The sequence below is a fragment of the Monodelphis domestica genome, chromosome 1, assembly GCF_027887165.1.
Source record: "Monodelphis domestica isolate mMonDom1 chromosome 1, mMonDom1.pri, whole genome shotgun sequence".
NCBI classification, from domain to species: domain Eukaryota; kingdom Metazoa; phylum Chordata; class Mammalia; order Didelphimorphia; family Didelphidae; genus Monodelphis; species Monodelphis domestica.
The window spans coordinates 225,870,861-225,887,909 of NC_077227.1; the positions used below are offsets into that span (position 1 = coordinate 225,870,861).

The 17,049-nt window shown below is 39.2% G+C and overlaps 1 protein-coding gene across 11 annotated transcripts in view; it reads right to left on the reverse strand.

Moving 5' to 3' along the window:
- ITPK1 (inositol-tetrakisphosphate 1-kinase) overlaps positions 1-17,049 on the reverse strand; it is a 386,351-nt gene that overhangs the window by 67,604 nt on the left and 301,698 nt on the right. For 10 of the 11 annotated variants that reach the window (XM_056810462.1, XM_056810459.1, XM_056810464.1 and 7 more), the window contains one exon: positions 6,533-9,620. The exons of the other annotated variant lie outside the window; for it this stretch is intronic. In XM_056810462.1, coding sequence (XP_056666440.1) covers positions 9,298-9,620 — 323 coding nt within the window. In that variant the 3' untranslated portion in view covers positions 6,533-9,297. Of the gene's footprint in view, positions 1-6,532; positions 9,621-17,049 lie in introns of those variants that run through there. 11 annotated transcript variants of the gene reach the window in all.

Sequence of the window (17,049 nt, forward strand, 5' to 3'; positions counted from 1 at the left end):
CTTCCTTCCTAGCTGTGTGACCCTGGGAAAGTCACTTAACCCCAATTATCTGTGCCTTTATTACTCTTCTGTACTGGAACTAATACTTAGTATCATTTCAAAGACAGAAGGTAGAGCTTTAAAAAAAAATGAGGTTCAAATTCCTTCCCTTGCTTCTTGGTGTGTGATACTGTGGAAAGTCTCTTCTTTAATCTTCAGCTTCCACATTTGTAAAGTGAAGAAGGATGAATTACACGATCTCTCAGATCCTACTCTCATACCCTCATAATAACTCACTATCTTCTGCAAAATTGAGTTGAGAGAGTCACACATCCATCTGGTTCATATTGAGTGAGCCAGAAAGATATGGTGACATGTTTACAAAAAGGTCAAGTCCTTCAGTGAGGTAGCACCAGCAATTTCCTCAGAGAAACAAAAGTACTGGGTCTATCTATAACATCTGGGGACTGGACAATGATCTCCGAGTCTCATTCTAGCTCTAAATCTATTACGTTTTCTTACTCTAAGCAATGGGAGGGAAAAATGACAAACTTAGTACCAGTGAAAAACTAAAAAACACTAAACAATTTCCTAAATGGCTGCAAGTGAACTAAGGATTAGAACAATGAACCAGTGAGAAAGGTACACAGTGCTCAAATGGGTAAATCCCAGACTGACTTTAGTATTATTGTAAGACTGAAGACACTATTCTTCTCTGGAGTCGAGAGAGTAAGATTGGTCGTTATGACATTTAACTTTATACCCAGAAAGGATCACATGTCAGGTAAACTGAGTTTAGGATTAAGTTAGAAAGTATAAGTATCTCTGGGCCTCTCCCCACTTTCAGCCTGGTATAATATCTGAAGACAACTACATTTTCTTACACAATATCCGAGGAAAAGGCTTTTGACAAGATATAACACCCATTCCTATTTAAAACAACACTAGAAAGCATAGGAATAAATGGAACTTTCCCCAAATGGTAAGAAAGATATTATCTAAAACCAAGAGCCATTTCTGGGGATAATGAGAATAAATTAGAAGTCTCCCCAATAAGATAAAAGATAAAGGAAGGATATCCATTATCACTATTGCCATTCAACACTGCACTAGAAGGGCTAACTATAGTAATAAAATAACAAAAATTAAAAAAACAAAACAAAACAAAAAATAAACCTAACTGAAACAACTTTAGCAAACTGGCACAATATAAAGTAAATCCATACAAATCAGCAATTCTGAATGTTATCACCAAAATTCAACAGGAAAAGACACAGAAATTCCATTTAAACTAACTACAAACCATATAAAATACTTGGCAATCTATTTGCCACATAGCAACTATATCCAACAAAATTACAAAATGCTTTTTATGCAAAGCAGATTTAATTGGCTAAACGTAAATTGCTCATGGGTAGATCTAGTCAACATAATAAGCTGGCATTATAACTGCCTAAATTAATATACACATCTAATGCCATATTAATCAAGTTATCAAAGAATAATTTAAGTGTCAGTCTGGGACTGGGTCAGCTTATTTTTCTTTCTGAAGAATCTTGGTGAATACTTCCATTGACAGATTGCCACCCCTTTATATCCTAACTGATGTTTGGGTGGGGGTGCAATCTGATGGTTAAAAAATATACACATGTATATGTAAATGAAATCACTTTATAACCTCTCTGATGACAAGTTTTTCTGAATTTGTTAACAGAAAAGAGGCATACACACTAGGACACTAGGATCTTACTTGATAGAGGTGTCAAAGTTTATGTTCTGCTGGCATAAACTGAACAAACCACAACCTCTATACCATGACAAAAACTCAAAGGAGGACTACCATGAAGGGTCTTTTACTCACTTCTCAATATCTTACACTGGTGTAGTATTTTTGAATTGGAACACTCTTTTCCTTTCAAAATGCTTCATTGAATCCTATTGTGTTCAAATTCTTTCCAGGATTCATGCCTTTTCATCTCTTCTATATATTAAATGCAAAAAAAAAAAATACTCTTTTAGTCTGGAGAGCAACAAGACAGAAGGGTAAGAATGAAAGAGGGGACAGTTATCAGACCACATCAAGATGGTAGCCATGGTGGAAAAAAAAAAACCATATAGGTAATTAAGGTTATAGAATTGTATATCTCTGGATCCAAAGAACCAAGGTGCCTCTGGGTTTCAAGTTCAATTAAAGGGAAATAATACTTTTACTAAATAGCAGAAATAAGTCAAAGTTCCCAAGACTAAAGGAAAAATCTCTTGGACCAGCTCAAAGGATGGAAGTAGATGTCCAGGTCTACATGGGGCCATGGACCTTCTGTAAATTCTTTATACCTAGTTCTCAAAGGAGCTCAGAACATTTTTATACCCCTCATCTCTATGGAACCACAGAAAGCTGAAGCTGGAGGGAACCTCATTGATCCTTTAATCAATTAATTGTACAGAGCAGCAAACAGGCCTAGGGAAGGGGCATACCCAGTATTGTAGGGACATGTGTAGACAAGTCTGTAGTCATGCTAATAATTAAGAGCTAAAGACATAGGTTTCTCATTTCTTTTCCAGACCTCTCAAGACTAAACTGCCTACGATGTGAAGGTTGGGAATTATTAACCTTTGTTCCTAGGTCTGGAATCCTGCCTGGGCTGTGCCTATTATATTACTGGTACTGCCAAAGATCTCAAAACACAGTAGAGCCCACAATGAATACCACTTTACTATCAACATCCCTTTTTCCTGTTGAAAGCATGTAGTTTTTTTCCTCAAATTTTCTCTATCTCATGCAACAGCATTAGGAGTCAAAAATATTGAGATAAGGGGGGAGATTCCAAAGCAGAAACTTCAATATTCTGTACAGTTTCTCAAGCTAAGCTTTAAATCAAAGTTGGACCTTGAGAACCCAAACAAGGCTCCTAAAAGGATCAGAATGAAGCAAAAACAAAACAAAACAAAACACAGGTTAAAACTAGAAGGAACCTAAAAACACAGAATGTCACAGCTGGAAGGAACTTTACTACTTCAACCTCCCATTTTACAAACAGGGAAACTAAAGTCCAGTGTAGGTGACTGGACCAAAGCCATATGGCAGAGCTCCACTCAATTAGAGCCATTTCAGAAAGTCTTGGATGAGACACTTTAGCATTAACTACACCCATACCTTGGTGTTGTAAGGCATTTATTTCTTGGTGTGTTTCAAAGAGGATTTTTTTTCTCCAAAACAATTACAGAAATAACAATTACAATACTTACTACATCCACTAGTGACTGCTAAAACCAAAATCCCATCTTATCACAGAGGGCTGACAAATTAAGAAAACAGGGTTGATGCCCAAAATAAAAGAAAGTGAATAGATGCCATCGCCATACCATCATTATCACATGTGCGAAAGCATGCAATAAACTCAAGTTCCTGACAAAAATGTTTGGTTTTTACAGTTCACCATGATTTTATATATATTATATATATTTCTTAGATATATATATATATTACATATATATATATACATGAATTAAGTACAACTTGACTTTTGGTAATGGATGCCTGTGAACAGGATTAAAACAAATTACATAATCACAAAACACTGTTTTCATTGTTGTTTTTAAACACCATAGAGTTGAAGTCATATCTTTGTCAAATCACTGCTGAAGGATTTTTGTAGTTAAGAAGAGTATGAGTTAGGAGGGAGAGAGGGATGTAATTCTGTAAAGAGCCTTGAATGAAGTGGGGCACTGGGGAAAAGAGAGGATGATTAAAATTGGGGGTGAAGATGGTCCCCCAAAGGCCCAATTAAATAGTACTAGGCTTTATGGAATGAAGGAAAGAAAGAATAGAAATGAGTAAGGATGCTAAAGAGGAATTAGAATAAGCAAAACAGGAAAGGGGAAAAGAGGTGCATTCATTTCTACACACCTTTACATAGTCTTTTTGTATGGATAGGTGTCAATCTGGCAGGTTTGAGGAATTTGGCTATCAAAATTGGGAAATACATACAAATATCCATGTCTTTCAACAACAATAAAAGGATTCTCACTAATATAGAAGGCAAATGGAAACAATGGCAGAAATGGAGAAGCAAAGAAATAAGAGAGTTCTACCTTTCCCTAAGACAGATACAGTTCCTCTATGACCTTGGACCACTAAAGGCATGCTATAAAGACCCTTTTAGTCATTGAGCCTTTCCTTCCTGTTTCTAGAAGTCAAAGACACTCAGGAAAATGCAATGATTGTGATACTGGCATTAATATCATTGACAAAAGAGGCTTAATAATTACTTGGACTATCTCAAGATCCCCTTGGTCTTGTGAGCACTACTTAGCTATCTCTCCTAAATTCTTTAGGATTTTTGGGGTAAAACCTGGAAACCGAGGTGGATGGTTCCCTATTTTGAAACAACTAAGGGAGTAAGGTCCCAATGGAGAATTCTGGCATGAGGACCAAAAGTCATTTCTTCATCTCTGAGGAAATCTTGGGTTTGCAGGGAGAGAGAGGATTTATTTATTCATAAAAAATCAAAATGGCACAGCTGGAAGGGCCTTTCAGAGAATACATCCTAACTCTGTCAGTTTACATTATATAGAAACCAATGCGCAGAGGTTAGCTTAAAACACTTTTTAGTACTCCATCTTTAATCCTGTGATCCTATAAAGGACAGGTGACTTGTCTTGAGATCTCAATTCTATCATATGACAGACCTGGGTCTTGAACTCAAGTCTCATGAATGCCAGCACAGTGCTCTTTCCCTTATGGCAATACGTCTCTGTGTGAGAGGAAATGACTTCTTTCTGGTGAATATATCCATGTGGATTTAGCAGCAGAAGGCATAATGAATATAAAATGGCAAATTTAAACAAAGGGGAAAATCTATAAAACCTACAATGAGAAATTGTTCTCTGTTGAATAGAAGCTTTAGTTCTATGGCTTTAGTAAACAGTTTCACAGACTTCACAGGTTAAGGGATTGTGTAGTCACATCATTAATGATTTACAAGGAAAGACCTATTTCAAATAAAAGCAATCTTAAGAAATAACTTCAGAGATGGCCAACTAGTCTCTGGTAGCACGTATATTAGAGCCACACATTGACTGCTTCCTATTAGATATCCTATTGTTTCTATTCAGTTGTTTTTTTTTTTAAATAAAGATTTTGTTTGGGGTTTGGGAGTACTCAAGCAAAAATAAAATTTACCAGCTAGTTGGAAAATCAAGCCTTCATATATGTCTCAACTATTTAATCATTCTGTATAGCTCAAATCAAAATGAGAGGTTTGGAGAATTTACGGGAGTTAAAAAAGAGGATCGAGGATTTGTTTGGTTATTGAATAGTAATAAACAAATGGGCTGCTCCATTTTTAGCAGGTTCCTACTTCACACTCTGGATTTAAAAGATGATGATTTCAGCAGATAGCTTGGTATTTTCCAAAGGACCATATGACATAGCTTTCATCTAGAACTTTCTCCTATCTGTAGTCAAGGTGGGAAACATCAATGAACACAAATGGAAGTACTATAGATATAAACACAAACATTTGGGGAAAAGAATTTCACCTGAAACTCTCTAGGAAACCAACAACCAATGGATCATTATAAGAATTTGATATAAAGCTTTACCTCAAACCCTTGGTAGTTGGGCAAAGAGACCTCTTCCTCCTCCCAAACAATTCTTCCTAGGTCAAGTCTGTCTTACAATATGCCTCATTCCATGTCCATGCATTGCTGGCACCCACCCACTTTTGTAATGTTTCCTTTTCAAATCAGTTCTTAAAGGCAGCTAGGTGACTTAGTGGATAGAGAGCCAGGCCTAGAGATTGTTTTGATGGACTCAACAGGATAGTGAAAACATTTGCTCTCAGGAACAGTATCAGCAAATACAATGATACAATGATAGGGACATGGGAGCCAAGAAGGAAAACCCAACTATAATATCTATACAAACTGCATCTCAGGTCAAAAAAGTGCATTTAAGCCAGACTGAGATATTATGCTGTTCTTGTCAAATTCCCAAAAATTCATTCCTCCTCCTGGGGAGGAAAAAAACAACTGAAAGGGTTTATGTTACCACCTTCATTTATTCTTTAAATCCTAGGAGGGTCAGACTGAGGCAAAGAATCACAAGATAGGACTATATATATATATATAGCCATTTCTCTCTTATTGATGGAAGTTCCTTAATGCCATCTTCATAGCAACACTGACATACCAAATATGATCCATTTCCTCTCCATTTGACAAGGATGTAGCTAAGTCTGCCAGAAAAGCTATACTAGAATCTTACAAATCTCCTGGAAAATTAATTGACTTCTTTCCTCTTTCTCATCAGTTTCAATTCTAGATACCCCAACATCAAACAATCCATTTTGCCCCACTTACAAACAGCAGCAATTACCAGGTAGTCACACTACCTATTTCCTATAAAATTCCATGTCACTGGAAAGCAGTTATATGACATATCAGTGCCCTGAAAATTTGTGAAATACATTTGGAGCAATAAAAAATATAGGTTTAAAATTGGGGTGACACTAGCAAGTGTTCAGGTGTCATACTAAAAAAAATCCACCTGTTTTCTATTAAGAGTATAGGATTGGGATTTTATTTTTAAAAGGTAAAGCTATTAAAAACAAAACAAAAAAAACTTTAAAAAAGATCTTAGAGAATTACATAATAAAATTTTAGCAACTGTCTGTAAACAAGTATAAAATACAATTACATTTCAGTAGTTTATTTTGGAAAAACAAGGCAGTGCAAAATCGGCTAACCAAACTTTCCAAGGCAAGGCAGATTAATCCACTCTGATTCAAAGTAGAGCTAAGAAATAGCATACAGACATTTAAACTGGATCTAACACTCAGAAGTCATGTAAACATGGTTAGCTGGAGAGTTCTCAAGTTCCTAGAAAGCCTGACAATTTCAATTAGGTCCATCTTCTCACCCCCCCCCAACCCATCGAACACCCCCACCCCCTCCCCCAATCACTTCCCAATTGAAATGATCATTTCCATGTGAATTTTTTCCAAGAGGGGGCAAAAAAAGAAATAACAACTAAAACATTAACTAGCATTTATCTAGCGCTTAGAGGTTTGCAAAGCGCTTTACATATTTTCTCATTTGCTCCTCCCTCCCTTAACTCAGTACCATATAGAGCTTACAATGGTAGAATCTCCTCCAGGATGTCCTCTTTGTACATGAATCAGAATAAGCTCCAAATATTTTTTTCTACTAAAAAGCATTTCTATCTTCTTATTTGACTCAAAAAATAGATTTGACAAAGAAAATAATCAAAAAGTTTTATGAGGAGAATATCTACCTACCACAGGTCATTACAAGTCTTTGAGAAGGTTTGGAAAAAAATGTGATTCTTTCCCCTTCCCACTTAAGCTTGGAGGCAGAGGAAGGATGGCCCAACAAGGGTTTAGACTAGTAAACCCCACCTGCCAACACACAGCATATCTTTAATGGTCCACAAAACTTTTCCTATTCGAGGCCTTTACTTTTTATAGCCTATAAACTTAGAAAACAGATTCTTCCTCTTCTTCTTCCTTTGTGCCCCTCACCTTCCACCACCCCAATTCCAACCTTCTGTTCTATCTCCTTGGCCTGGCCAATGTTTGGAGGTTGCAGAGTGTCAGGAGCAGATTAGAGAATTTAGGTATTTTGTTCATCTGTTATCTATCAGTCTGGGAAACAAGAGATTTACAGTGTGGTGTTAGTTTTGTTTTTTCTTTTGGGCTATTCCTAGGCCTTATGTTGAAGAGAGAGGGGGACAAAAAAAAAATCAACTCCTTCTTGCAAGTCAAACCTGTGACTGTTAACTTAGTGTTTATGATTTGCAAAAACAGCTGAAAATTACACAGTGCCAGGTGCTGGGTTGAAATGCTGTGGGTTACAATGTACACTTCATGAATTCTACCAAAAATCTTTTGATGGGACAGTATTGACCAGACTCTGCTCTGGCTTACAATGCACACCTTTCAAGATTGGTGACACCAACAAATAGTATATAGCTTTGTTTTCAGGGTCTGTGGGGGAAAAAAATCTAAAAGAGAATAGTTATGTCCCTCAATTATGCTAAGTCTAGGGGTTCCCCCATTTCCCTTCACTTATTCAAGCGCTAGGAATGCTTCAAAGAATCATAACATTTTAGGGCTGGATAGAATCTTAAAGAGAACAAAGTCCAAAAGAGAAGGAAATTAAACCCTAGAGAAAGAAAGTGACTTTCAAAAGGTCACACAGAAAGTACAAGAATAACTGGAACTAGAACCCAGGTCTTCTCAAATCTGCAGTAATCTATAAAATTGCCAAGTGATGGGCCTGGCTGGGTGTGAAAAGGATGTCTCTGAAGAAAGCCAGAGAGACTTTCAATTGGCATTAGAGTCATCCATTTTAGAGGCTATTCCAAAGAAAAGTTGGGAAGATTTCTTATGCTTTTCTATTTCTTTCCTGAAGGAGGCTACTCAGAGAGGTATCTCCTCTAGAAATCTATACAACATAGAACCTCTAGTGGTCATTTTGGGTCATCTCTCTATGAGTTAGGGCAGAGTAAGGAGGGCAAATGCAACCTATTCATCTCCTGTCTAGTAGAGGTGGCTTTGGAGCATACTACACAGATCATTTTCCTATTGGAATTGTGTAGAAGAGTAAAATGGAGACTGAAGGTGGAAGAGGGGACTGGTAACTAAAAGTGCAGATGGTGAATTCAAAAAAGAAGAAACCATTCATAACAACTCAAACCTTGATTCACACACAATTTCAGTTTTCTCTGATTTCTGGCCTCTCTGATTCCAGGATGTCTGGGCTTAAGACACAGGATCCAAAGATTTAGAACTAGAGGGATTGAGATTGAGACCAAACCCATCAATTTATAGATAAGGAAACTAAGGCCTAGATAGGTGAAATAATTTGTTAAAAACAACACAGGCTGGCCTATCATGGTCAATTATAGTTTATAAAGGGGAAATAACCGCATGTATACCACACAGAGACACATACACACACAGACACACACACTCGCGCGCGAAACCAAAAATAAATCACCAAAAGCAAAAAAACCAACAATCCCACACATTAAGGTCTAGTGTTGAGAATACAAGTATGTGTAAACTTGTTAAAAAATTTGCAAATGGAATTGGTTGAAATATCCAATTTTCTCTTGCTGTGATCACTGTGGGTTTTTTCCTCCTTTTAATTGCTGCATCAGGAAATCATGTTAAAAAAATAATCAATGGAAATTTTTAGTAGTATGTGGAACTCTTCTAAGCTGCTCACTTCATTATCGTGATTCTAGATGGGCCCATTGCTTGCGCCCTGGTCCATGGTACCACCAGTCAGCTACTGGGAGGATGCTTTGGTGGCCATAGTTGCCACACAGTGCTGTTGGAAGCTGGGGCTCACAGCAGTATTGCACCCTAGTCTCTGGTGCTGCAGTTTCACTGAGCTGTTGGTTTCACTCTCTACGATCCAGGAGTCTTTGCCCATCATGCTGCTGCAGCACCCAGTACTGGTGCCACGTGTCCGCTCACCCGCTAGGCCACCAGATGGGTCAGCCAGGAACTTGTTGTGATTGAGTGGGGTCACCTCCAGGTTCTGGCCTTGCAGGACAGTGGCTATGTGGTTCAAGAGGTCAGTGAAGAACTCAGTCACACCCTCATAGCCTGAGTGAAGAAAAAAAGAAGAAGAAAGACAAATGGTTTCTTTTTCTCTATAATCAGACTCAAAGATATTTGGAGATGGAGGTAAAATTAAAATGTTAACTGTTATAACTGGAAGGGACCCACCTTTGATATGATCTATTCCAAGCCACTCATTTTAAGGAGAAGAAAACAGACACAGAGAAATTGAGTGCTGCCCAAAGTCACACAGCTGGTAGGGGACTGAGGTAGAACTAGAAAACCCACTCTTCCTACTTGACCAATGCTATTTCTCTACTTATAAACAATGAAAAGTGCTGTGGGGGATAGCCGGGTAGCTCAGAGAATCAGACCCAGAGACGGGAGGTCCTAGGTTCAAATCTGGCCTCAGATACTTCCCAGTTGTGTCATCCTAGGCAAGTCACTTGACCCCCATTGCCTAGCCCTTACCACTCTTCTGCCTTGGAACCAATACACAGTATCGATTCCAAGATGGAAGGTAAGGGTTAAAATAACAAAACAAAAAGTGCTGTGGATAAGGGCTTTTGTGGTTGAGAACTGGATTCTTGACCAGGTGATGAAAAGTGACAAGAAAGATACTGTGGCATATTATCTTTATAATGATAAGCAAAGCAGCTCAGGCATACGTGTGTGCACACACGTGCGCACACACATACACACACACACATGCCTCTTGCATTTTGATTGGTGCTTTCTTTTCAACAATCCTATGAGGAAGATAAGAGTGCAGATTATATCCAGTCTACAGATAAGAAAGTTGAGTTTAGAGGGAAATTTGCTCTGAAATACCTCACACTTCTGTAGGAATGTATGCATCCCCAGGGATACTGCTTTTCAAATTATATTAATATACTCTACATATATCTTTTATATGCCCAAATGGTTTTTTTGGTGTCTCTCCTATTAGAATGAGAGCTCCTTGAGGGCAGGGGTTGTTTTCTGTTTATCTTTTTCAAAAAATATCTCCAGTGTTCAATATAGTGTCTGGTATATAATAAACTCTTAATAAATGCCTAGTGACTAACTGACATGTACTAGAAGTTCCCCGAGGTCAGGGACCAGGGACCAAGGACCAGGGACCAAGGACCAGGGACTCCCCCCCTCCCCCCCCCATCTTGAACAGTGCTAGGCACAGAGCAGAAGGGAGAATGTGAGGGGAAAACTATCTTGTCAAATATATGAGACAGTAGGCACTAGAAACTCTGATTTAAAAACAATAAAAACAAAAACAAAACCCTACCTAGATCCCTGAGTTTGAGGTAGTCTGACCATTTGTTTCTAGGGTTCGAGATGGCTGAGTCTGCCCCTATCAGGCTCCACATTTGAGAATGAGATCCTTTGGCTATATGAAGGTTAAAGTCAGACTAAACTGTATTAACTCCAATTCTGCTCATGGGATAGAGACTGGAGGAAGAGTGTAGGTTCTAGCATGCATGTAGGTAGAAAATGAGGCTGGGGTGGAGTGTGAGGAGCCTAAGATTAGCATTCTTATCTACACAGTGTTCCGTAAACAATCTGAGAAATAAGCTGTTCCCCCAGCAACAGCTGAATGTGCAAAGATGAGGCCTTCATTGAGCCAGAACCAGCACAGGGTAACCTTCCTTGAAACAAAGCAGTTTTGAATTACTTAAGAAGCTAAAGGAAGAGACCCTAAATGTTTGTTGATAACAGGCCAAGAATGAAGTAGGAGGACACAGACATAGGCCAGAAACCAATCTAATAGTTTCAAACCTCACAGTTTCCCCAGGGGGATAACAATGACCCACCCGAAAATATCATAAATTCTGTTGCTCATGCCTCCCAGTCTTGACACCCACTCTATTCCCATGAACTGGGTCTATTTAAAAAGTTAATTGGCAATATCAAGAAGGGACCCAAGTGAGGAAATGAATGAACCAAGACAATCAGAGCATGGGCAGTATTGCATAGGAAAACACCAACAGTTTCACAAATCTTTGTAGCTGACACTAAGATACACCCCATGAATATCCAAAGGCTTTGTGGTACCAATAATCTGTTTCCTTAGAATCAAAAGCCTATGTGATCCTCCTAGAATCAAGTGACCTCTGACTGACATAAGATGCTTTAGAATGCTTAAAAGGTTATATAATTGGAAGCCATTGTTATATTAGCAGTCAGAGAGACCTGGCTATTCCATCTTAGCATTGGTGATTTCAAAGGATCCTGTTCCTCAGGTTTCCTGTAGTGGCTGGAAATGAATTACATATATACTCAGGATGGGAAGAGATGGAAAATCTAAAATAAAGGCCCTAAACTTCCATGTTAGATCTTATCCCTAGTCTAAGTGATGATCACAGATATAAATGAGGAAGGGGTGGGGGTGAGGGGGGGGGGAAGCTGGGTAGCTCAGTGGATTGAGAGCTAGGCCTAGAAATGGGAGGTCCTGGGTTCAAATCTGACCTCAGACACTTCTCAGCTGTGTGACCCTGGGCAAGTCACTTAACCCCCATTGCCTAGCCCTTATCACTCTTCTGCCTAGGAACCAATACACAATATTGATTCCAAGATGGAAGGTAAAGGTTTAAAAACAAAAATGAGGAAGGGATCTGAGACCACTGAGTACTTCTTTGTTGTCATTCAGTCATGGGAAGCCTGTGAACCACAGCATACCAGGACAGTCCATGGAGTTTTCTTGGCAAAGATACTAGAATGGTTTGCGATTTCCTTCTCCAATAGATTAAGACAAACAGAAGTTAAGTGACTTGCCCAGATTCATATAACTATCTCAGGGTGAAGGTCTTCCTGACTCCAGGTCGCTGCCGCCTCTCTTTTACAAGTAAGTAATGGAGGTTCAGAGAACTAAGTGTCTAAGGTTTGATTAGAACTCAAGTATCAAGTCCAGTACTCTATCCACGAAAGCAAAAACACAAGAGACCCAAGCCTAAAGTAGAAGATGAAATTCTTCAGTGAGAGGGCCAAAGAGGTGATATAAAAGGCATGGAAGGGAAAAAAAAAAAGATTTTCCCAAAGCAGCAAGAGTCCATTTGAGGTTAAAAACATCATGAGAAACAAATGAGATAACATGTGTAAAGTGCTTTGCAAACCTTTTAAGGGGTCTACAAATGCTAGCTATTATGAATGAGATTTGACACAGATATGACTGGCAGAACAACATGGTAAATCCTGGATAGAGCTAACCTTGGTGCCCAGAACACTCAGGTTTCACAGATGGTTCCCACCATTGTAATCATGGCCACTATTATCAACAACAACAAATAACACCACTCCCAGATGCTTTCCCAGGGAAGTGATGAATGGCTTCAAGTGGTTACTAACTCTCTCCCAAGGACCCTCTGTAGGTTCAAAACATAAACAAAAGAGCTTTCATTTATATAGTAATTTATAAAGTTTTTTTCCTTGCCATCATTTGGTAAGGCAAAAAGGTATCATTACTCTTATTTTAAAGAGAAAAACTCAAGACTATGAGATGAGGAATGGGTAGGATGTCTCTAGACCTCTGCAAAAAGCTCTCATCCCTGGATGTGTCCCAATCATTCCTTTCTTTGTAGAACTGTGTAATACACCCTTCCTGCCTAGGATAAATTTCTTCCTCTCTGCTCCCAATTTTTTTTTTTAATCCTTACCTTATAAGTTAGAATTGATACCTACGAAAGCTCCAAGGCACAGAGTGGTTATGGGTTAAGTAATTGGTGTTAGGTAATTTACCCAAGGTCACATGGCCAGGATGTATCTGAGGCCAAATCTGAATCTAGGTCTTCACGAGTCTTGGCCTGGCTCTCTATTCACTGAGTTATGTAGTTGTTCCTCTGCCTAAACTCTAACCATTATCCAAGGATCAAATGGTATCAGGGCTGGGATATGAGTCCAGATCAGTTTCCAATTTTCAGTGATCTTTCCAAAGATCTAATCCAATTCAACAAGCATTTTCTAAGGAGCAAGTAACTATCTGTGGCCTGCTTAAAATAAAAAGTCATAATACAAAACAGTTCTTGCACTGTGGGTAGCTTCTATTCCTAAGGAGCATACAATGCCTCTTAACATAAAGAACATGTAGAGTCCTTGGTACAGCTCCTCAAACTGCCACCAGAGACTGTGTTACATCTGCTCCTCCTCTGTCCTCTGCACTCAGGAGGCTTTTTTGAGGTCCTTGTTACCTGGATACTTCATTCCTCAAGTCCCCAAGGGAGGGACACAGACAGCAGCTTGGTGATGAGCTCCTGGCTCCCAGACTGACTTTATTTTAGCTTACAGCACAGCTCCTTCCCCTTTCCTGTCCTCCCTCCTTCACTGTTACTCACTGAATAGAGAATGTAAGAAAGAACATGGCATGCTAGTGCAGGAAGGGCTTTGGAGGGCCTGTCATCCAAACCACTCATCTTACAAAGGCCCAGCAGAGATGATGCTGTGAAAATGCAGGGGTTGGGCCGAATGATTGCTAAGGTCCCTTTCTACTCTTGAGATTCTATAAAACGACTTCTCAGGAACCACAAAACCAATGAGCAGTAGAGACAGGCCTAGACCAAATACTTTAGGATAATGCTCATTTTTCTATATGACAATGCTTCTCAAATACTGGGGAGAGAACCCAGACTTCTGCAAAATGGGCTTGTCCCTAGACATGTAACAATCATTCTTGCCTCTGGAGACTTGCATGATATTTCTTTCTGGTCAGGAATAAATACTCTCCTTTCTGCCTAAATTCTAACCACCCACCCCGCAAAGGTCCAATACCATTCCAACTTCCTTCTCATAGCTTTCCCAGAATCCAGACAAGACTCCAGTGATCTCTCCCTTCCTCTGAACCATAGCTCTTATTGTCCATGCTATTTGTATGACATTTATTTTATACTATCTTGCAATATACTTGGAATGAATATATAATGTCAACATTACTTTTCTTCTCTTTCCAATTATGTTGCCAAAGCTTGTCCTTCAATTTTAGGAACCAACAATTGTCACCTCCAACTCACAACATGGTGTCAGAACAAGACTTTCAATAGCAATACGTAAATGTAAGCAATCATAATGATTATATAAGGAAAACATATTATTAGCATTTAAGTGACTGGCCCTGGATAACAAAGCTAGTCACAGTAAAAGGCAGGAATTGATTCCAGGTGTTTCTTCCTGACTCCAGGTCCAGCATTCTATTTACAATGTCCCTTCCAATGGTAGAATTCCATTCTAAGATTTTACGTTCTAAGGTTTCTCCCAGCTTTAGCATTCTGTAGTCTAATTTGCCAACATTAACATTCTATATTCTAAGGTCTCATCTAGCTCAAAGATTTGGCGAGTGACAAAAGGCATGCATTATGTTGCCTCTTTGACTTGGGCCTCAGCATATCCAACCTTCTTATTTCCATCCTCTGGGTCTATTTCCTTCTCTGCCAAATAGAAAGGCTGACCAGATGCCTTTCTTAAGCCACACTCACCCATATTCTAAACTCCTTGAAAGAAGTAAAGGAAGATGATGCTGAGGGGAGAAAGGCTCTTTGATGCTTTAATTATTAAAAAAATTATTGGTATCTTTTGTTTTTCCACATTGTTATTTCCAAAAATATCCATCTCTCCTCCCCAGCAAGTCATCTCTTTTCAAAAGAATAGAAAAGGAAAAAACCCTATTTTAGTTTTAACAGCAACGAGAAAAAAGAGGTGAAAGTTTCTCAACAGAAAGCCTGGCATGTTAGGTAAGTGTTTTCAATACCATAACTGAAAAAAGTCATCTAGAAAATTGTTCATTCCCCTCCCTCCTATGTAAAAGCCAGTGGGAATAAGTCTGAGTCTTATCCCCAAGGAATCTCTAAGTTAAGTATGTGAATCAAAAACAATGGTTAAGCAATTTACATAAACAAAACATCCTAAGCAAAGGCAACATGACTTGCAACTGTCTGAAAAGCACCTAGACAAACTCTAGAAGGATCAAAGAACCTTGCACAAGGGTCAAAGGACTGTGCTCAATGGAGAAAGTGAATGCTGTTGAAAGGCCAAGGCCCTCTCAAGCAAATGACACTGTCCCTAGCACCTGACCAAGAAAGGACTAGTAATTCTAGTGGGTTTTTAAATACATGCAACCACCATGAAGATCAAAATGTATTACTAAACAGTAGGAGCAACAAATTCTATACAATCTGTGGGCAATTTTCAGTTCAGAGATTGCCAAGGACAGTTTATCATTTTCACAGCCCTTTGGCCTCTGTTATCTAATTTGTCCCTGACAGCAGCCCTGTGAGATGGTTGTATAAGTATCAGGCCCCATTTGACAGATGAGGAAATGGAAGTTCAAACCTACCCACAGCACCATTCATACATACATCTACCCCGGAGTTCAGGCCCTTGGTACCTCCTACCTAGATTTCTACCTCAGCCTCCTGCATGACCTCCCTACATCAAGTCTGTCTCATACCACTCCAGTCCACTCCATACAGAACAACAAAACAATTTGCCTCAAGTTCAGATGTGATGTGATTTCCCCTACTCAGCCAACCCCAGAGCCTTCAAAATGTCCCTAGAATAAAATATAAACTATTCAGCTTTTCAAGGCCTGCATAATTGGTTCTATTCTAGTTTTTCAGGTTCACTGGGCCCTGCTTTCCCCTTCTGCACTCTGTCTTTAACTGGATAGACCCCACCTTTCCTTCTTTATGATGTAGCTCAGCCCCATCTTCTGCCTCATGTGTGGGCTCACATTTCATCTATGCTATCTACAAATTTTATATCCAAACACATAATAAATACTTGCTGCAGGGGCACCTAAGTGACTCAGTGGCTAAAGAAACAGGGTCAGAGTTGGGAAGTCCTGGGTTCAAATTCTGACCTCAGACCTTTCCTAATCAAGTGACTCTGAGCAAGTCACTTAACGCCTATTGCCTAGCCCTTACACACTCTTCTGTCTTCGAACTGTTAAAAGGCTATTTTTAATCTCTCCCTCTGTCTCCTTAAGAGGCCAGAGAGCAGGATTTCTAAGTAGACCAGAACTGACAGATTCAGTGAGTCAGTAAGCCAGAGTTGAAGATTCCATTACCTAAAGAGACCAGGACCTGAGAGGGAAGTAGCCAGCCCTCTGACTGGAAGTTGGAGGGGGGGGGGGGGGTCAATTAGCCAGGGAAAAGATAAAGAAGCAGCTGCTGACAGTTGGGGTCTTTCGCCTCTGGGATCTCTAGAGAGTAGGAGGTCTGTCTCTGAGGAAGGATCTGCTGGCAGTTGGCTACTGACAGTTGGGCTGGCTGATTGAAGGAGTGTGGCTATCTATTATTTTAGGGAGTTAGGTAGTTAGTGAATAATTTATAGACAGAGTAGGTTAAGATAGGTCTGGCAGAAGAAACTGTCCTCAGGAGAGTTAATAGGTTTAGGAAATTTTAGGTAGTTATTTATTTATAGGGTATAATATTAATAAGCTCTCTTTCCTCTTTTCTTTCTTTCTTTCTCTAATAATTAAACAAAGTTTCTGTTA